Consider the following 19,573-nt stretch of genomic DNA (forward strand, 5'->3'; position numbering starts at 1 on the left):
CTTGGTATGTGTTGATTGATCGCGACATTGATCGATTGCTGTGGTTTTTAAGCTGTACTTATTACTATGATGTTCTAAACTGGTTTTTGCTTTTAACGCTGATCGCTGACTAGTTTCGGAATTCTTAGAATGCACGCTGATTACCTGTTCTAAAAAACACCTAATCGTCAATCAGCGTGTCTAAATAGTCCTCTCCGTACGCCTTCACCGCAGGTTTCGTTTCGCTCTCTTGACCGTTACAATTAATTCCCGAGTCACCCTTAGGAAGGTCCATTTTACGACACGTTTTATGGCTATTGAGGACGACAGAAACGACCTTCTAAAGCTCTGAGTTGTAAACCTATAACTTTCTTTCGCCAGGACATACTTCAATCCTCGAAAACGTGCTAATCAAAAACCGAAATCCCAATCTCAAAAACAGCCTCTTTGGCACGTCCGTGCCATAACCCACTGTGCGAACAGAGCGATTTTCCGCACTCTACCAGTTCACGAGACTGGTATCGGAACTAATGCGACGCAGCTCACTCTTCGGAAACCTGGAAAAAGTGTCGCCTAACCAGCATTTGGCTTTAAACCACTACTCCCGCAAACTCAACACCAATATGACCAATCCCCAGGGGAGAGCGGGAAAAACATCCATCCATCGCTCCTGGAAACTCCGCAACACCCCCTTTTGGCGTAGCTTGAAGACTGGCCGTCTTATGGTACCGTTCAGTTACATCATCGAACCCAACACCACTCCCAGATGAAGGACCTCACTCCTCTCAACTCTACAGTCCGTCCAACGAGTCGAGTCAGTAGAGGTAAACAAACGCACGTGATTGGGACAGGAGCGTATTCACAACCTTCAGATACTGTAACACTATATTCGAGAAGTCGAAGCAAGCCCTAACAATGACCCATTCAAATTCGCTCCTGAACTATCGTTCGCCAGCCAATAGGTGGAGTCCCTTGCATCTATCACGTGCTTAGTAGGTAAATGTTTTATTTACCTGTAGTGATTCGACTCGTTGGACGGACGATAGTCATTCAGCGCTTCAGAATACCGGGAAGATGCTACTGCCCCGGGACAATCGAACGCCCGTATTTTATGTTTCTAAATATGCAACTGAATGCGAGTTTGACACGACCTTGACAGACAGTTTCCTTCTTTACCACAGCAGGAAATGTAACTGGAATAATTCGTTGCTCATTTTTACCAACCAGAGATATTAGGTCGTTCGGAAAGTTCTGCCGGATTTCGTCCTCTGAATTGAAATAATCATAACTCCGCCGAAAGTTAACATATTTATTAAAAATAAGAACCATTACAATCGATACACCTTTGTCAACATTTCACTAATTTATTTATGCTATCATTAATATCTACCACCACAACCGACATATATTGTCAGTATATTGAAGAAATGCACGAAAAATTCAACGTTCAGCACTTGTCATGGGCCAATCCTCCATGATAATACTCGATCGTATACATGTTAAAGAATATGAACGAAATTAGATGAACTAAATCACGAAATTTGACATCCTCTTTATTCGCCGGACTTAACTCCCACAGATTATCACGTTTGTAAGCATTTAGACTATTTAAGAAAAAAAACTAATTCTTCTGAAATGAAAATGATGTTAAACGTACCATCACAGAGTTCAACGATTTCTGAAAAATTTGGATTGTTTTGAAAATGGCATTTATGCATTGTAAAACTGTTGAGAAAAGTTTATTGATGCTGATGGAGCTTATTTCGGCTAAAAAAAACGTTTTTTTAAAAAAAGGATATAACGTTTTAATTATTCTCTAAAAAATCCGACATTCCATATGCACCAACCTAATATTCATGGTTTAAGCTACATTAACAGTATCCACTATTTTTTTAGTTTATTAAAAAGTTAGTTTCGTCATTCACTCAATATTTCAAAAACGTGAATTTCTCTTAATACCTTCTCAAAAATCTTTCCAAACGCTATATACTAAAATCGTAACTTAAACTTCTCTCTGAACACCAACAATAATAACAAAATTACGTGATACGATTTCAAGGTATAATTAACTTGCAATCTATTCTAATGAAATTTATTTTAATATCTACCAACTTTATAAATATTTTCCTGGTTTAATGTGCACAAATTTTTTTCCATCGTTAAATATTATTCCATTAAAAGCATCTTGTACCTCTATTCAAAGCCGGTAAATCTTGGGGTTTGACTTGAACAATACAATTCAGGGTTAACATTCGGGCAGGAGGAATGAGCATGTCACGTGTACCACAACCTGCAATCACCGTTAAATACAAGCGTGAACGTTCATTCCGTATGCTGCGGTACGAAGGGAGGAACAATGATAATGAAGGTGCTCTGAGATACGTCTACGGAAATTACTGTTCGCCGCATTACAGGCGAAATAATTTCTCTGGTGTTACGCGTAGAAACGTAGCACGCCCACGAATCCCGCGTAATCTTTCTTTCTCTCACGTTCCGTTGACTAAATTTCACTGGAAACGTGCCTCCATGAATTTGAACGAAATTTCGTAGCTGTGAATAACGTATCCTCTCTTTTACCATATACTCTCTTTCTCCTATTACGTATTCCTTTCGTTCTTCTTACGAAATGTGGAAAGAAAATGAGTTGAACGAGTAGCGTGTGGGTCGCACAGTGGGTCAGTTCACCTACGTCTTGATGAAATTGGGCTCTCATCCGGTGATATTTTCTTGCTTGAGGTAACACTCGATGGATTGAAATATGTGGCGATAGCAGAGGAACTGTGTAGCGATATGACACGAATTTTGATGTTTCACAAATGAACCAAGATTACCCAATGGTGTCCCAATTGTTAACCCCTTAACATATGACAACGTGTCATACTCGTGGCAGAGATTCTGGTCAAGATGTGACAAAAGTAGTTATATTTGTAACAAAAATTCATTGTAATCTTAACTTTCGTTTTAATTTGTAAGACTGAGGATCACTAAATGTAATTAATCTGTGACAGATTACCTTTTGTTACCTGATATAGTACTGAAACAGAAAATGGCTGACGCTTAGATGCATAGTCAGAAAAGAAATCATAGGTTAAGGGGCTAATAATAAAAGTTATTGTACAGTGTTGATTGTGTTTGATAAGAATTTTACGAACGAAATCTGTTGACGTTTATCATACAAGGGTAATAAAGGAAGTACGTTAAATGCACATTTGCTCAATTTGGAGAAAACAAAATAGAACAGAATATATTTCGCATTTTAATTTTGATTTGGAACTATTAGGACAAAAATGGAAACTTTTTAATAATTTTACAAATAAAATAAAGTAACGAATGAAAGAAAATATTTCTATAAATTTGAAGGACTTCTTGTGATAAAATGAATAGAATATTATTTTAATAACGTTTCGCAAATGTAAAACATATTTTTCCTATTGGCAATCATGCTAGTAATTAAACTAATTGTACTTCCTGTACATTTAATTACTCGTAATTCATTTCCTGCAACCCTGCTATGAACCTCTTCCTCGCTCAAGGGACAGAAATGGCATCACTTCAGTTTCTCTAAATAGAACGCAGATATTTCTATAATATATTTTTACTATTTCGTTAAATAATTAAAACGAATATTAAGAATAATACGTTATTCTATATGTTTATGCTTATAAGCATTATATTATAATGCTTAATTGAATTTATTAACGACACTTCGAATTTATACTAATTATTAGTAATTCAAATTATAGGATGACAGTAATTCCTACTTTTAAATTTCGTTTAATTTTGTTTGTCTTTCTTGAATTATTCAATGATAAAAGAGATCATTTAAATGGAAGAGCTATTGAAAGATGCAACCATTTGTATACAATACATATTTTACACATAAAATTACCCCTTTTTATTTACACAATTTTATTGAAAAAGTTATTTTACGATAATTCAATTTCTATAGTAACTAAAAGAACTCGTGGATGTTTGATAATTTGATAAAAAATTATATGAATTGAATAATTTAAATCAGTCGAAACGATTACTTAATAACTTTTTATAAAAATTACTTAAATTTATTGCAATACAATTCCTTAAGACTCTTTATGATTTTCTATTAAAAGTGTAAGTAGAAATCTTGTTTTCTTTTTACACAAAATACTTGTTCACAATAGTCGATTAACATTAACTGTCGCTAGTTCTAGTATAAAAAAACAATAAATTTTAAATAATTCACAGCAATTCAAGTAATATATTTTATGAAGTCTGGAAACATTTTGAAATAACAAAATAACAAACCCTGCGGATCCTGAGTCCAGTTTCAGAAGACCTCTTTACAAAATTAACGGTGTACAAAACCAGAAATTAATTTTTCCACCAGAACTAACCATCGTTGAAAATATAGTTGTGCCGCAAGTAAAATTCGAACCCTTTCTATTTTCGTCCAAATCGTATATCCGTCCTGCCATTAAGCACAGGAAGGGAAATTAGATAACTGGGATTGATATGTGAAAGATAACTGACGGGTCTAGCCACTCCACGTTATCCGACTTCTATATTTCGTTTCAAGAGCTTTTCGATAAAAACATGAAAATACGGTTTGAAGGGTTGGTCAGCGTTCTTGTAGAATTTCTTGGCTGGTATCTTTAACCTTGTGAAGCTATATACAGAGTGATTCACGCAACTGTAACAAGCCATATCTTTATATTTTTTAGTTCAAGTCAGAGAAAAATATTTGAGGAAAAAGGTGAACGGTTCACAGTGGACTGCATATCTACGATCAGTTTTTTTCGCAAGTGCAATAACGAATACATGCACATTTTGCAGATGCACTATTTTTTTTAAATGAAAATATACATTTTTTTTATTTCATACATTGATCGAATCATTTCCTCATTCTACGATAGATAGTATTAAGGTAGCATGATTGAAGACTGACAAGTTTGAAAGATATTTTAACTTTAACTTTGTAGAATATTACGTGAGAAACAAGGAAAGGTGTAAGATAGCGTGTACTCTTGTATTTATGTTTTCTTATACTAGTGTGGATTGGAAAGTTCATGGCCTAAGTATGAAGGATTGCAGCTAAGTGCTTGCAATTTTCACCGAATAATATGTAATTAATTGTGTACTAATGTATACAGTTTCGTGTCTATGTCGTCATTTTTCTCCCTTTTAGACCTAGTGAGGTAGAGGTATCTGCAGTAGATAGAGTAGAGATGGACAAAATTAGAAAACGAACAGCGATTCAATACCTGAAGATAAAGGACCTCGCTTCAAAGATCGTTCAAGGACCTTGCAAAAATTATTCCAAGTCCTTGCGAAAATCATTCGAGGTCCTTGCGGTGATGTCCTTTGTCACCAGGTACTGGATCATTCCTCGCTTCTATTCGTCTCTTCTCCGTCGCTGTAAACACCCCTACTTTACCAGCTGTAAAAGAGAACAAAAAACTGACAGAGCCACGAAACTTCGTACGTCGGTACGCAAATGATCGCAGATTACACCGTAAAAATTGCAAGCACCTAGCAGCAGTTCTTCGCACTTAGGCTGCGAACTTTTCAAACCACCCTCGTATGATAAGTTTTACAAAATTAACGTTAAAATATTTCAGTTTTCGATTATGTTACCCCAATATTATTTTATGCATAACGACGAAACGATTCGATCTGTGCGATAAAAAATGTATGTTTCCACTAAAAAAATAGCGCAACTACAAAATGCAGATGCATTATTGTACTTGCAAAAAAAAATATGATCGTGAATATTGTAAATCCACTTCGAACCGTTCATCTTTTTTCTAACTTCAACCAAAGAAAAGATATGGCTTGTTACAGTTACGTGAATCATCCTGCACAAATATAGAGATAACTTATTATACAGGGTGGGACAAAAACTTTGTCCACTTGGAATATTTCCGTTACTTGTAATAATATGGAAAAATGTTATATACATATACAACACATGGTATAGAAGGTGACATAGTATGATGTAAATATTTTTTACATAGATGGAGGCGTAGAGGAAATTTCAAGGTGATCTGTATTTTTTTCAATGAGATGCTACTTCAGGTGTTTCAACGATTTCAGCATGACTAACATTAAAGTATTCATTCGAGATCACTAAAAATCGTAAAACAATTATTATTACTTTCGAATTGTGGATACGTCTGTATTATCGCTGGATTTATTCAAGCAAATGCTGTAATTCGTTGACTCCTACTTTTATGTAAACAGATAGTCTTGTCGCAATGTATACGTTCCAATAATACATTATGCAGAGCTAGGAACGTGAACATTGTGGCAATTTACGACATTGCGTGGAATACCGACGGTCGGTATCAAGTGATTTCTGGGTTAAATTTCACGGTGATAATCAAGATGAAGTTTTTTCTTTCGAAGAACAAGTTGATATGATCCTCATTTAAGGGGAAACTTATCCAAACGTACTCAAATACGCTAAAAAATGTTCGCTACCGAGAAATTCCGACAACACCGAAAAATATGAGACAACGGATTACTGCAGCATGTGCTGGAATAAGTTCAGAGGCGAGAAGACGTGCACGTGATTCAGCGATGCAAAAATTGCAACTTTGCATCGACACTAATGGTGAACACTGTTTGATGATGTTAGGTGTTGAAAATTGGCGCTCAAAATATGTTACAACAGCGAAATTACGAATGCAAATATTAAAAAGTTGTTTCTTTTGCACAGAAATCTCATTTGAAAAATGTAAAAATCATGCTTTGCGTTGGTAACCTGGGTCATTGATGACCCAAGCCAAATTTCACTCTTGTATTTCTTCGAAAAGAATTTTTATTTTTATTGAAAACAGTTTGAAGCATTTGACTTAATGAAATATAGTAGAGATTTTGATAAGGTTCTCAGAATTTTTTCAGATTTCTTTATAGCTTAAAACAGTAAAAAAAGTAGACCTAGAGTAGACCTATGGAAGATTAATTACATTGATTTATTACATTCAATTTACATACGGTTATGCAAAGTATGACGCACATTAAGCTTCATTCTTTGGGGTCTTATTTTACTTGTATTTAACGTTCCAGTTTACTATACATATTTATTTCTCATTGCTTTGCATTGAAACTTCATTTAATGTAAACATGTATACTAGTAAACATACGTTGCTAATTGCAAAAATATAAATATAACTAACTATGAAATTGTATTTGGAAGTAATTCACTGAATATTGGCCAATTAAGGCAAAATATCGAGTATTATTGTGACTTGAATTATGATTATAATTTTCTTTTTAACATTCGTCTATTTTTGCCATCATTTGAATTCCTTAAACGAACTAGATTGATAACCGAAGTAACGTGAAAAGGAGAGAGTGATCAAAGAAGTAAGGAGAATAGCAGATAAAAGTAATTTGCGTTCGTACACTGTAAATTGCCAACTTCCATTCTACAACTGGTTTTCTTTCTACCTGGATCGGTATACCGATGGAAATAATCCCTCGGATTCGTATGACTGCAACAGTTGCAATTACGTGATGCAAAATATATCGCCTGTTGGATCGGACGATCGAGATTATTACCTTAATTATTCTTATGAAAGCTTGAATCACAGCAACGTGTGATATTTACCGTGACTTTAATCACTTTCATCTTTTGCCTTTCTCCGATTCTAAAGACTCTTAATTTAATCTTTTCTTATCTACTATATTTAGCTTTTTTTTTTCTTTTAAATTCTTATAAACTTGTGTGTTATAGGTGAAAGCATAATTTAAATAGTTTAGAATCAAACATTTATCTAAGTAATGTACTCGGACTTTCCAAGTTCAGGATTTATGTGCCCGCTATAATTGAATAGGAATTATAAAAAATAATAAGTAATATAGTTATTCTTTAGATATGGTTATACGAGAAAATTTGTACACGTAATTTAAATGGTTTCAAAGGGTGAATAAGATGGAAGAAAATTTTTTTTAAAAATGTTACTTTTTGGTTTTTTTTTCAAGATTATTTGTCTTTTACAAAAATATTATCTGTATTCAAACTTTATATACCATCTGGAGATTTCAAACCTCGCACCCGTTTTTTTTATTGAAACTTCCCGTATACTACATGGCCAATATAGTTGTATCAGCCGCCTTTGTATGATATCTAACACCTTTTGTCAGTCTCTTGACTATTTTCGCAACTTTTTACGCAATTTTAAAGGATTTGTCATCCACGTTTCGAGCCGGTAATGCTAGTTTTATCTTTAGATACCAAAGGGTTATTCTGCCCGTGTATTTAAATAATTAAATAAATATTTATGTTACACTTTACCGACCGGAAGCCTATTTATCGGCTTTTCGCTGCCAACGCTTACCGTTCTTTAATGTTATTAATTTTAATTTCCCTATAATAAGAGAAAGCAAACGATATAGTAGGCACTCTCACGAGTTTTAATTTAAAATTTGTATAGCTGTAAGAATAAGCGCTTATATACCGCACGATGGTAAAGACGGAGCTCGAAAAGAGTTCAACAATGAACGGTCGGTAAAGTGTTAAATTTCTATCGTATTAAAGTTTAAATCTACAAGATTTGCGTACAATTATTGCAATTCACATAGTAAACGAGGAAATCTCAATTCGTTACTTTCGTTCATAGAAAGTACAACGATGAAATAACTCCTTCTTAATTATATTTAATTTTTTCCGTCGTTCTTTTGTTACAGGCTCACGTGGTGTCGGCTTTCGAACAATCTTTGTCCAACATGACACAACGACTACAACAACTCACTGCAACAGCTGAAAAGAAAGTAAGTATTTCGTTACCAACCTAATTTTTCCACCGTCTCCAAAAATACGAAATTACCACGAAAAACAATATCATATCTAATCCTACCGGAATGAATTTGCATCTCGATAAGAAGTTTCACCATGAAGGCTCAAAGTTTAAACATGAAGCCTCGATCGGTACACCGGTAACGTGAAATTTCACAAAAATAAGTGTTTCCATCTGAAATTATCAGAGATGCCGCGATTCGTGTTTACTACAAAAATGAACCGGCATTTCTCCGTCTCTTTCTCCCATTTGTAAAGTTAACCTCGTTGACTGCAACATTTTCGAGACAGAGGTACCTGAAAATTTTTGTTCCTCAACCATGCACACAAATCGAAGCTCCGAGAAGATAATCGATCGTTCGTCGCCCCGAAAACCGCTTCGAAATCGAAGGCTGGATCGACCAGGTGACTTAAAAATCATGAAATTACTGTCTCCCTACTCTACTAGCAAAGTGAAACTACTAAACGGTATGATCATGATCCCAATCGCTCCAGAAGACGCGAGAATTCTTGGTCTTCGTGTGCCGGACACCGATAACTTCTCGATCGGATCGAACGCATCGTCGGTCAAGAAATCTGCTCATCCGTCCAGTTCGAAGTCTCTTGGGAAGAGATCAAACGACGACAGCAGATCGAAGAAGAATATTAAACGTCACCGGAACGTGGACACGAAGGCGTCGAAGAGATTGCCGGATTTAAAGCAGGAGCAAAAGGCGCAGAGAACAGCGGCGTTGGAAAGGCTGAGTAATTTGCACACGAAGTTAGGACAAAGATTGAGAAACATCTCGAACAGGACGAAAACTCGAGAAAAAGTCAGTCCAAGTAGCACGAAAGACTCTAACACTTTGTCGAATTTAAGCCCAACTGTATTGACCGGATTTAGAAGAAATTTGTCAGCCTCCCAGGAAGACAAGCCGGGTAAACTCGGAAAGGAACCTAGCTCGAAGTCTATGAGACAATTGTTCAGCATGGCTGACTCGTGGAGCAACGACTCCGTGATCAGCCATTCGGACAATTGTGCGTGCTGTCACAGCCGGGAACCTTGTCCCTTTCACGGAAGCGATTTGTTCAGTAGAAAATGAAGACGTTTCGTTTGCCCCGTCATTCGAGAAATTTTCGTGTTTTGCTTAGTGTAAATAAATCGATGCACTTTCAACGAAGCGCGCGATGTAATTCGGATAGAATCTTGGAGAAATGGTTGGAAACCGAAGGTAACATAGAACCTCTATAATGATAATACACAATTGCGTTGTTTTTTTTTTTTTAATTGTTTCATTGAAATAGGAAATTGTTGAACATAAATCTCTTTAGAAACTTTAATTTCAGTGTTATTGTCGTAAAGAGAACTGTACGTTTGTATTATGCTTATCATATTATGAACTACAAGATACACTTTACAGTGTAAGTAAACTAGCACTTTTATTTTCTATTGATTAAATATGCTAGTATAACAATTGAAAGTATACGGGGTGAACCATATAACGTGATCGCCTTAAATAGACTGATCTAAATCTTTTTTGGGTCAAAATAGTTATGGTATACTTTTCACCAATTCTTTTTTTATGTTTTCAATGTCACCTTCAGTTTTTTATAGATGTTAATTTTTTGAAGCCCATCTTTGCAAATAAGTGAGTACTTATTTCTTTCAGTGGTATCTGCACTTATCTACAAAGAATTGAAATTGATCTTGAAAATTTCGGAAATAAAAACAACTGATAAAAATATCGTATATTATGCGGCAAAAATAATTTTAATCAGTTCATCGACAACAGAATAAGTTAAGGTGATCACGTTACGAGGTTCTGTATATTTTCGCTGGTTCTGATACTTTAACAAAGAAATCGTTCAAACGAGAGTTCATTGATATTAAGGAAAGAGTTTATTCGTGTTAAAGAAATCTACCAAAGTATCTTTTTTCCATTAAAAAATTGACGTCAACTTATGTTTCTTAAATACCATTATGTATATTTCTATTCGTATAGCGAAACTACATTTAGTTTCAAGAATTTTTAACGAATTGTTCACCATTCACATGAATCGAAATGAGCTAAATTGCTATTGATTTCCGCAACATCAATTTGAAATCTGTAAAGAATTAGTACCAGATTCAATATTTATGTAAATAGACAGGTGATTCCAAACTTTTGGCCGATAGCATGGTTAAACTATTTTCATAAATTTTCGATAATTAAAATAAAACCATTGGTCTTGTACTGTTTCCAGCTGAAGTGACTTTTTAGGCAGCAAATTTGAAAACTAACGCGGTAGTAAAACAATAACATTTATTAACTTGCTTTAACCCTAGAGCACTAACATGGAAAATACAGTGATCCAAGGGATGTTTCTTTCATATATACTTATCTTGTTATATTTTTACTTTAGTGTCAATGAAGTTAGCAAAATAAGTAGAGATATTATTTTTATTACATGAAGCACAGTATACCCCATGTTAACATTTCAATGTCACAAAAAATTAATGTTAGTGTTCCAGGGTTAGACATAATTGAAGTAGAAATTATTCAATGAAAAGTGATTATTAAAGTAAATTCAGCATGATATTTAAAAAATGAGTCGTCACCTTATTGGCAGTAGTCTTCTTACTGGTAGTATTACTAGTAACCTTCCAAGAACAAATTTCTTGATAGAATGTTGATACTTCGCTCGGAATATACTTCATTAACTCAATCACATCTTGAATTCTCTTTTCGTTTATTGCCAAATCCATGACAAATGCTGTTTTTTCCTCGTTAAACTGAAGAGAGTACCTAAAACACAGGTATATGTTAGTTATTTTGCACCGTTCTTGGTCCCAACATGTTCAATTCAACATTTGGTTTTGAGATTGTTTGAAAATGGCTAATTTTGAACTTGCACTGTTCTCCAACTCGCCGATTCAATCAAAATTTAATATTTTCCGCTCGTTATTCTTAAAAATATTTCACATATACACCCTTACAAAGAATTCCAATTCAACGTTATCTCTTTCTTTCCAAATTAAGTAAATAATTCTCATATGAACCAAGTTGTTACAGACTTAATTGTAACAAATTAATTACACACACATATGATTGAATCAGACACAACGTGACAAACTCTTAGTATTTAGCAATTTCAAATGAGCTGTACGTTCGAAACGGAAAACTTGCAGATAGATAAATAAATACATTTACATAATTATAAATAAACTAAGAAAGAGCAGAGTAATCTATAAGTATCACTTAAGTAAACGACCTGTAACGATGAATGAATATATTAGAACAGAAAGTGTGAAAACATCGTGAAAGATTTATTAACAAATTTTCTCCAGAGTCTCTGCTCAATTAGAGAAAAGATGAAAGTACTTGTTTGAAGAAAGCAGAAAGAAAACAAGAAGGAAGATGGATACTGCGTGGTGTGTTACTATGGAACAAAAATATTCGGTATACCTACGAACAGCAAATCAATCATTAATTGCATTAATACAAGTACCAAGATTTGACACCCCATTGTATCACGAAACGAGAAATAAAATATGGTACAAAGTCGACCTGCGTTCACATATTATTCAGCCTGTGGTAGTCTTATAGAAGGAGACCGAAAGTTCCTTTCTCTGTTCCTTTCTCCAGTATCGTTTTTATGCGATCGTGAATCTTATAATAATAAGATAAATCGCACAAATTGCATAGTCGTTAATCAAACGCTCACTTACACTTCTGTTCACGAGTCCGTAATCATTTCTACTGAATTTAAACGAAAAATCAATATACAGGGTGTCCCAGTTTTTTCTGATCAAACATTGTCAGTATATTCTATGGGTATAAGTAAGAGAAAAATGTTATATAAACATAGGTCGTTTGAAGCTTCGTTAAAAAGTTTTATGAGAAAAATACGAAATACGAAGGAAATGGTAACGAACTTGCGGTTACCATGATACAAGACGAGAATGACACTGGCAAAAGTACATTCAACACCTTCAACGACCTCGTAACACAGCTCGCATAAACAGACTAGATGTACATATCGCTGATCTATTCCTATTTTGTATTATAACCTCACATTCGTTAACATTCCCTTTCCATTTCGTATTATTAATATAACATTTTAATAAAGCTTCAAACGACGTATATTTGTATAACATTTTTTTTTTACTTATACCCATAGAATATACTGACAAAGTTTGATCCGAAAAAACTGGGACACCCTGTATATTATAGTTATTAACCTTCAGACAGCGGATGGCGTAACGCACGCACGGCGGATGCCGGGTCAAATGTGACCCAGTACTAAAATCTCTCATACGCAAGCGAAACCACATTTTTTTATTTTACTAGGCATAATATTCTCTTAACGATTAAAATAACAAGCATATTTGTAATATAAAAAGAAGAGAGTTGTGTGTCTGTTTCGAATGCTGGTGGAACAAGGGAAATCTAAAAGTGAGGTCAATAGTGACCCGGCATTCGCCGTCCGAAAGTTAAAAAATAGCGAGTAAATCCTTTTTAGTAATAGCGAAGAAAAGCAACTACGTAATGTTTTTATTCGTCATTTGCAGGATTCGGAGCTTCAGGAGTTAAGGGAAACGATCGAAAGGCTTCGAAAACAGAGCGCTGAAGCTGGCTTGAACAACGGACCAGCGGCGAACAATGGCCGCCGTCATACTCTCGGCGATTCTGATTCCGGAACAACTGGTTGCACCGGGACAAACAGCCACCAGGGTGCCTCTATGGCAAGACAGTTGTCCGCGGACAGCGTCACGTCCTTGAATTCCTTGAGCAGCGCTTGTTCGGCCAGCAGCCACCACAAGAAGAAAGGCTGGCTTCGTAGCTCCTTCTCGAAAGCTTTCTCGAGGTCGCGGAAGAATAGGCACGGTTCAGTTTCCGATGCTGAAGATTGCAAAGAGAACACCGGCGGGGACCTGAGCGCGCCGAACAGCCCTAGATTGCCAACTGCCTCTAAACACGAATCTTCCCGGGGTCAAGATACCAGAACCAACGGGCAGAAGTCGCCGGAAATCGAGAATCCATTGACGGGCAGCAAGAGCAGCTCCGCTTTGTATAAGAAAGAAGACGAGGATGTGGTGGAATTGAAAAAGCAACTCAGGGAAAAGGATCTAGTACTGACGGATATTAGGCTTGAAGCTTTGTCCTCGGCGCATCAACTGGAATCGTTAAAAGACACTGTTATTAAAATGAGGGTACGTGTTGTATTCGTCACACTTAGGAATTTTTCAACATGTTCACCCGGACAGACGTTTTAGGTTTTCACACTGCTGTGTTTTGTTCGATCGTCAATTTAACTTAATCCTGAAATGTACGAGGATCAGTCGATAAGTAAGTTATACCTTCCTGCTGTTTTCGATTCAGAAAGCATAATTCTCGCTGAAATTCTGCCTAGGGGAGGAATATCTCACGCTTTTGCTTATTGTTCAACGTTAAAACGTCTACGAACAGCCATAAAAAACAAATGACCCGGAAAACTCTGTAAAAAAGGGGTCCTCCTCCGCGACAATGCTTGACCACATTCTGCAACTGTGACACAGATGCTGTTGCGTGAGGTTCAATGGAAACAATGAGAACGTCCACCTTATAGTCCGGACCTCTTACCATGTGATTTCCATGTGTTTGACCGAATGAAAAAAAGCATGACTGTAAAGGATTTCAGCATGGATGACAAAGTGAAGGAAGCAACCTTAAAGTGGTTACAGAAAATCTAACGTAAATTTTTTGAGAACGGAATTCGATAATTGGTTCCTCGTTGTAACAAATGTTTACAGACACTCGGTGATTATGTTGAGAAATAGTAGCTGGTTGTCAGTTTACCTTGTAAGGGTAACTTATTTATTGACTCACCCTCATATATTTTACTTTACTTCAGAATTCATCATAATATATGATAATATTCGTCATTCATAACATAAAACATGTTAGAAATTGCTAACTTATTTAGTTTTAATAATTTAATTTGATACCTTTTCTTTTACTATATTTAAACAAATTATTTTTAAAATGGTTCATATGGATGTTTGTTGTATTTTTGAAAAATGGAAACTATTACTCATTTTGTACAATTTAATGTGCTAATTGAAAAAATTTTACTTAGAAATTTTATTATACTAACCGTACAGCATACGAAAACTGAAAAATCTATTATACTCTTGAAAGTAACATTTCTCAATGAAATTTAGTATGTTTATTTATCGTGAAATATTTCTCATTTCAATACTAACTTTAGACGATAGAACGATAAATGATAGTGATACGTACTGTAAAATTTGTGATCAGGCATTTGTACGTTTCGTGTTATTAATTATGAGTCCATGTAAAAGGTAGTAATAATTCCAAAGGTCGTTAGTTGCGTGAACGAAAATTAGTGCTCTCACTGCTCAACATTATCCTTAATAAAAAGGAACAGTCCAGCTGTAATTGTGTACACAAAAACTTTTTAATCTGAAAGCATTAATAGTAACTAATTAATAACTTCTCACGATAAAGTAAACAAATAATCAAAGTAAAAGAAAAATTTTCGATCTTATAAAAAATCTACCTAATCTAATTTGTAAAATGTGTATTTCTTTCTTAACTTTGAAATAATTGTTATTTGCAGAACGAGATGCTGAATTTAAAACAAAACAACGAGCGTCTGCAGAGACTGGTAACGTCAAAATCCTTGACATCCTCTCAGTCATCGTTGCCCAGTGATCCAGACAGACGCTTCAGCATGACAGAAGTAGCTTCGACCGTTGCTGCACTGTCAAATGGCGATAGTAGTACAACAACTGACCAACTGGAAGATCTGAATGTACCAGAACATACGGTAGTGCCGTCAGCTACCTCGACTGCCGGAGAACCAGCGTTGGAGCAAGATACAGATGGGAAAAGAATTAACGTTGCTATCTACCTAGGAAGCGAGGAAAATTTTAATTATAATCTCGTAACCGGAAACACTTCGGATGGTAGCATTGGTGAACCGCCTCATTGTGTAATCGCGAATGTCTGTATTAGCAATAAAACTACATGGAACTCCCTTGATTCCACTGTAAGACGTTGTTTCAAGGAATATGTCTTAAGAGTTGATCCCGTGACAAACTTGGGTCTGGGTATTGAATGCGTTGCTGCTTATCATCTTGGCGAGGCTTCTAGGTATATATTTTATAATTACTATATTTTTCACTATTACAATTAGTAGAGAAACTTATTTTACTGTTAGCCAATGTTTCTCCTTGCAAGTAAGAGATATTTAGTAAGAGATTTTTCTAATACAAACTCGTAAAACTTTATCTTTATGTCTACCTCTTGAACCACACCAAGTAGTATTAATGATAACTGTATTAAAATAAATGTTTTATATTAATTTCATATAATGTAAAGAGAAAAATAGATATTTTTGTTATTTTTGTATTTTTGTATTTCTTTGCTACAGGTGCACTACGGATTCCCAGCATCCTGAACTACTTCCCTGCGGCTACTTGATCGGTCACGTAAAAACTATTTACTTAGTGCTTTCCGGTTACTCGTGGCTAGCTGTAGATACTCTAATACCACGATCCATTGTGCAACGACTGATATCTCTGCTAACTGAACATCGTAGAGTGATTCTTTGCGGGCCTAGTGGCACCGGTAAAAGCTATTTAGCTGGAAAATTGGCTCATGCCCTGGTCGATGCTGACAACGATACAAAAGACGCCACAGCGGTAGCCACGTTCAATGTCGATCACAAATCTAGTAAAGAACTCAGGCAATATCTCGCACACATCGCCGAAAGATGCGATTCGAACGCAGCCGACGAACTACCAAGGGTAATCATTCTCGAAAATTTACAACACGCTGCATCTTTAGGGGAATTATTTAGTGGCCTTCTTGGTACCAAACACTCCTCTTGTCCAGCTATTATCGGTACCATGAGCCAGGCCACTTGCAGCACGACGAATCTTCAGTTACATCACAACTTTAGGTACGTTTTCTTACTTGTCTTTCGATAAAAATAGTATGCTTTTGTTTCTTATATTTTTACAAGTCAATTTTCTATTTTCAGGTGGGTGTTGTGCGCTAAGCACATGGAACCAGTTAAAGGATTCTTAGGTCGTTATCTCAGGCGGAAGTTATTGGAACACGAGTTACGTGAGTGTGGTGGAACCAGAAACGCAGAAATGGCAGCAGTTGTCGAATGGTTACCACGAGTTTGGTTACATCTTAACAATTTCCTAGAAACCCATAGCAGCTCCGATGTCACTATAGGTAAAATTATAATAGATGATAATTTCAACAATCTCATGATAAACAAATAAACGAAAATAAACATACAACTTCCAGGGCCGCGGCTATTTCTGTCTTGTCCAATGGAAGTAACGGGTTCTCAAGTATGGTTTACGGACTTATGGAACTACTCCGTAGTACCGTACCTTGTAGAAGCAGTTAGAGAAGGATTAACACTTTATGGCAGACGCGTAGGCGGAAATGGAAACGGGGATTCCTCCTGGGAAGATCCAGCTCAATTTATAACTTCAAGTTATCCATGGATTTCCACACATGCGGTGCACGGTGGCAGCGATGCTCTTCTTCGTTTACGGCCTGAGGACGTTGGCTACGACGTCGTTACATCTGGACACACTTCCGGAGTTGGCGCTTCAAGTGTTAAAAGTCTTGGCAGTACACACAGTGACACCGAAGGAGATCCACTAGTTAGTGTCTTGTTTTTATTATATTCAACATTCAGATAATAAGAATGTGACCACTGATAACTCGCAACTCATACGAAACATTACGTGAAAGTGTTTCAGATTAGATTTAACGATTTGCATATGTAAAGTTTTGCTATAATTGTATTCGTTAGATTCATTGGATATTGTATTTAGATTTTTCTCATTAAATATCGTTACTGTTTTATTATTAATCTTTTGCCTTGTCAGAGTGAAATATTTGCATTTCAAAATAATGGACTTACTAAGTAACAAAGAAAACATTTAAATATAGAAAAATATTCATTATATAATAATTAATTAAAATTTCCCGTTGTTGCAGCTGAATATGTTGATGAGGCTGCAGGAAGCAGCCAATTATTCGAGTCCTCACAGCAATGACAGTGACTCGGTTACCTCTCTTGACTCGTCGCTCACTCGACACTCCGAAGATTTAAGTTCATCGACATCTTCGTCAAGGGGCGTAGAATCAGCGCTTTAATTCAACGGTTCTATCATCATTAATGAAGAAGCAACAGAACATCTAAACACGATCGTATATCAGGCCAGTTTGTAACACTCAGTTTAAGAAATAACAATTGATGCTTATTTAGACGTTCAAGAGTAAATGCATACACAAATTTAAAAAATCAAAAATAAACTTTGGATACCTTTACAGATCTTCTCTTTTTAACTTTTTACGACAAAAGATATCAAATGGATATTAAACGATCGAACTATAAGTGAAAACTATAATGTTTTCAGCAGTGCGTGATACGATACTCTTTATAAAATACGTCCTTCCATTTGTTCTTACATAAGACACTAATGTGCATTACAAATAAAATTAAAAATGTCGAGAAAAATTTTTTAACGCCTACAGCTGGCCTATATTTATTCTAGATTTTTATGTGCGTTATGCACCTCGGTGTGATATGTAATTAAATAAGTAAGAGACAAGTAAGCGATACTTCTATGTTCTTTGAATATATCGACATAAACGCGCACGTCGCCACGCGATGCAATAATCTATGCTGCCGTTACGGAAGTACGAGTCTATTTTAAACAGATACATTTCTATGATCAAATTAAGTACGACTAGGTATAGCTTAATGCGATTCTACTCGAGAAATTTGGACGAAATATACAGTATTATCATAGGGCGTAAAAACAAAAGGCTTCGAACTGAGCCAAGATTCAGGATCGAGGAACCGCCATTCCTCTCGTCCACTACATTCAGGTAATAGCTTATTCGATAGACAGATCTCATGGACGGGCCGCTCAACGGAGTGTATTGTTTCGCCTTCAGAAATACAGCGCAGTTCGAAGTGAGCACTGACGGATGTGCGTGCAAAAATAGTCTATTTATACATACTTTGCTACAAAGGCTCTATTTAATTAAAAAATGTTAATATAATAATTTACACACACATACACAGAGTGAGGGAAAGACACACACACATACACGAACACAACCTAACAATGATGGCGCTAAATGTATGAATAAAGTTTATAATTAGTCAATAAGATACGTGAGTAATTCTGGTCATGTAACATTGTAAATACAAAATATGTGAGTGGGATACACGATGACGCTAGATGCAAATTTGATTCGAAGTCCCATGCGTAGCCTGCGAGGTTTCTTTCGATAATGGCGTGTAAAATATAAAAAAGAAAGGAGAAAGAGATAAAAAGCAAAGGAATTGAATCCTTCATGTGCAATTTATTAAATTGCAGCGTATCAAATGCCAACGTAACAAAAGATAACACAGGCTACCACAGACTTATACATACTGTACATGTTCCATAGGCCTTCAGACCGATTGCAAATATCAATCAATGGCATGATGTCCCAAATACGATGTGCATGTAACGTAACGATTATACAATCGCATTTATAAGTTTTTTACGTTTGTACCGTATTTATACGCTGTACGGCGCTGCACTCGACCTTTACTCAAATAACGATAATTATTGTGTCATCAAATAAATCACACTAAACTTTATATGGTTGGTATTAATTTGATTGTTCTTTTTAATCAACTTCACTTGCCCACTACACAGGCATTTTGTTTTGTAAATTTAATAAATTTATATATACAAAGCTGTTTTATTTAGGTTAAAGATATACAGTAAATTTGTGCATAAGCAGTAAGTAAAAA

The 19,573-nt window shown here is 35.6% G+C and overlaps 1 protein-coding gene across 1 annotated transcript in view; it reads left to right on the forward strand.

Annotated features, from left to right (window-relative positions):
• The window catches only part of LOC108576714 (protein sickie), a 334,182-nt gene extending 316,105 nt beyond the window's left edge, over positions 1-18,077 (forward strand). Inside the window, exons 16-22 of the mRNA XM_017939771.1 lie at positions 8,650-8,733; positions 13,290-13,931; positions 15,341-15,876; positions 16,157-16,687; positions 16,769-16,971; positions 17,047-17,414; positions 17,755-18,077. Of these exons, the coding sequence (XP_017795260.1) occupies positions 8,650-8,733; positions 13,290-13,931; positions 15,341-15,876; positions 16,157-16,687; positions 16,769-16,971; positions 17,047-17,414; positions 17,755-17,913 (2,523 nt within the window). The 3' untranslated portion in view covers positions 17,914-18,077. The remainder of the gene's footprint in view (positions 1-8,649; positions 8,734-13,289; positions 13,932-15,340; positions 15,877-16,156; positions 16,688-16,768; positions 16,972-17,046; positions 17,415-17,754) is intronic.
• Positions 18,078-19,573: the final 1,496 nt, after the last annotated feature.

Source organism: Habropoda laboriosa, unplaced genomic scaffold, assembly GCF_001263275.1.
Source record: "Habropoda laboriosa isolate 0110345459 unplaced genomic scaffold, ASM126327v1 scaffold423, whole genome shotgun sequence".
Classification (NCBI taxonomy): domain Eukaryota; kingdom Metazoa; phylum Arthropoda; class Insecta; order Hymenoptera; family Apidae; genus Habropoda; species Habropoda laboriosa.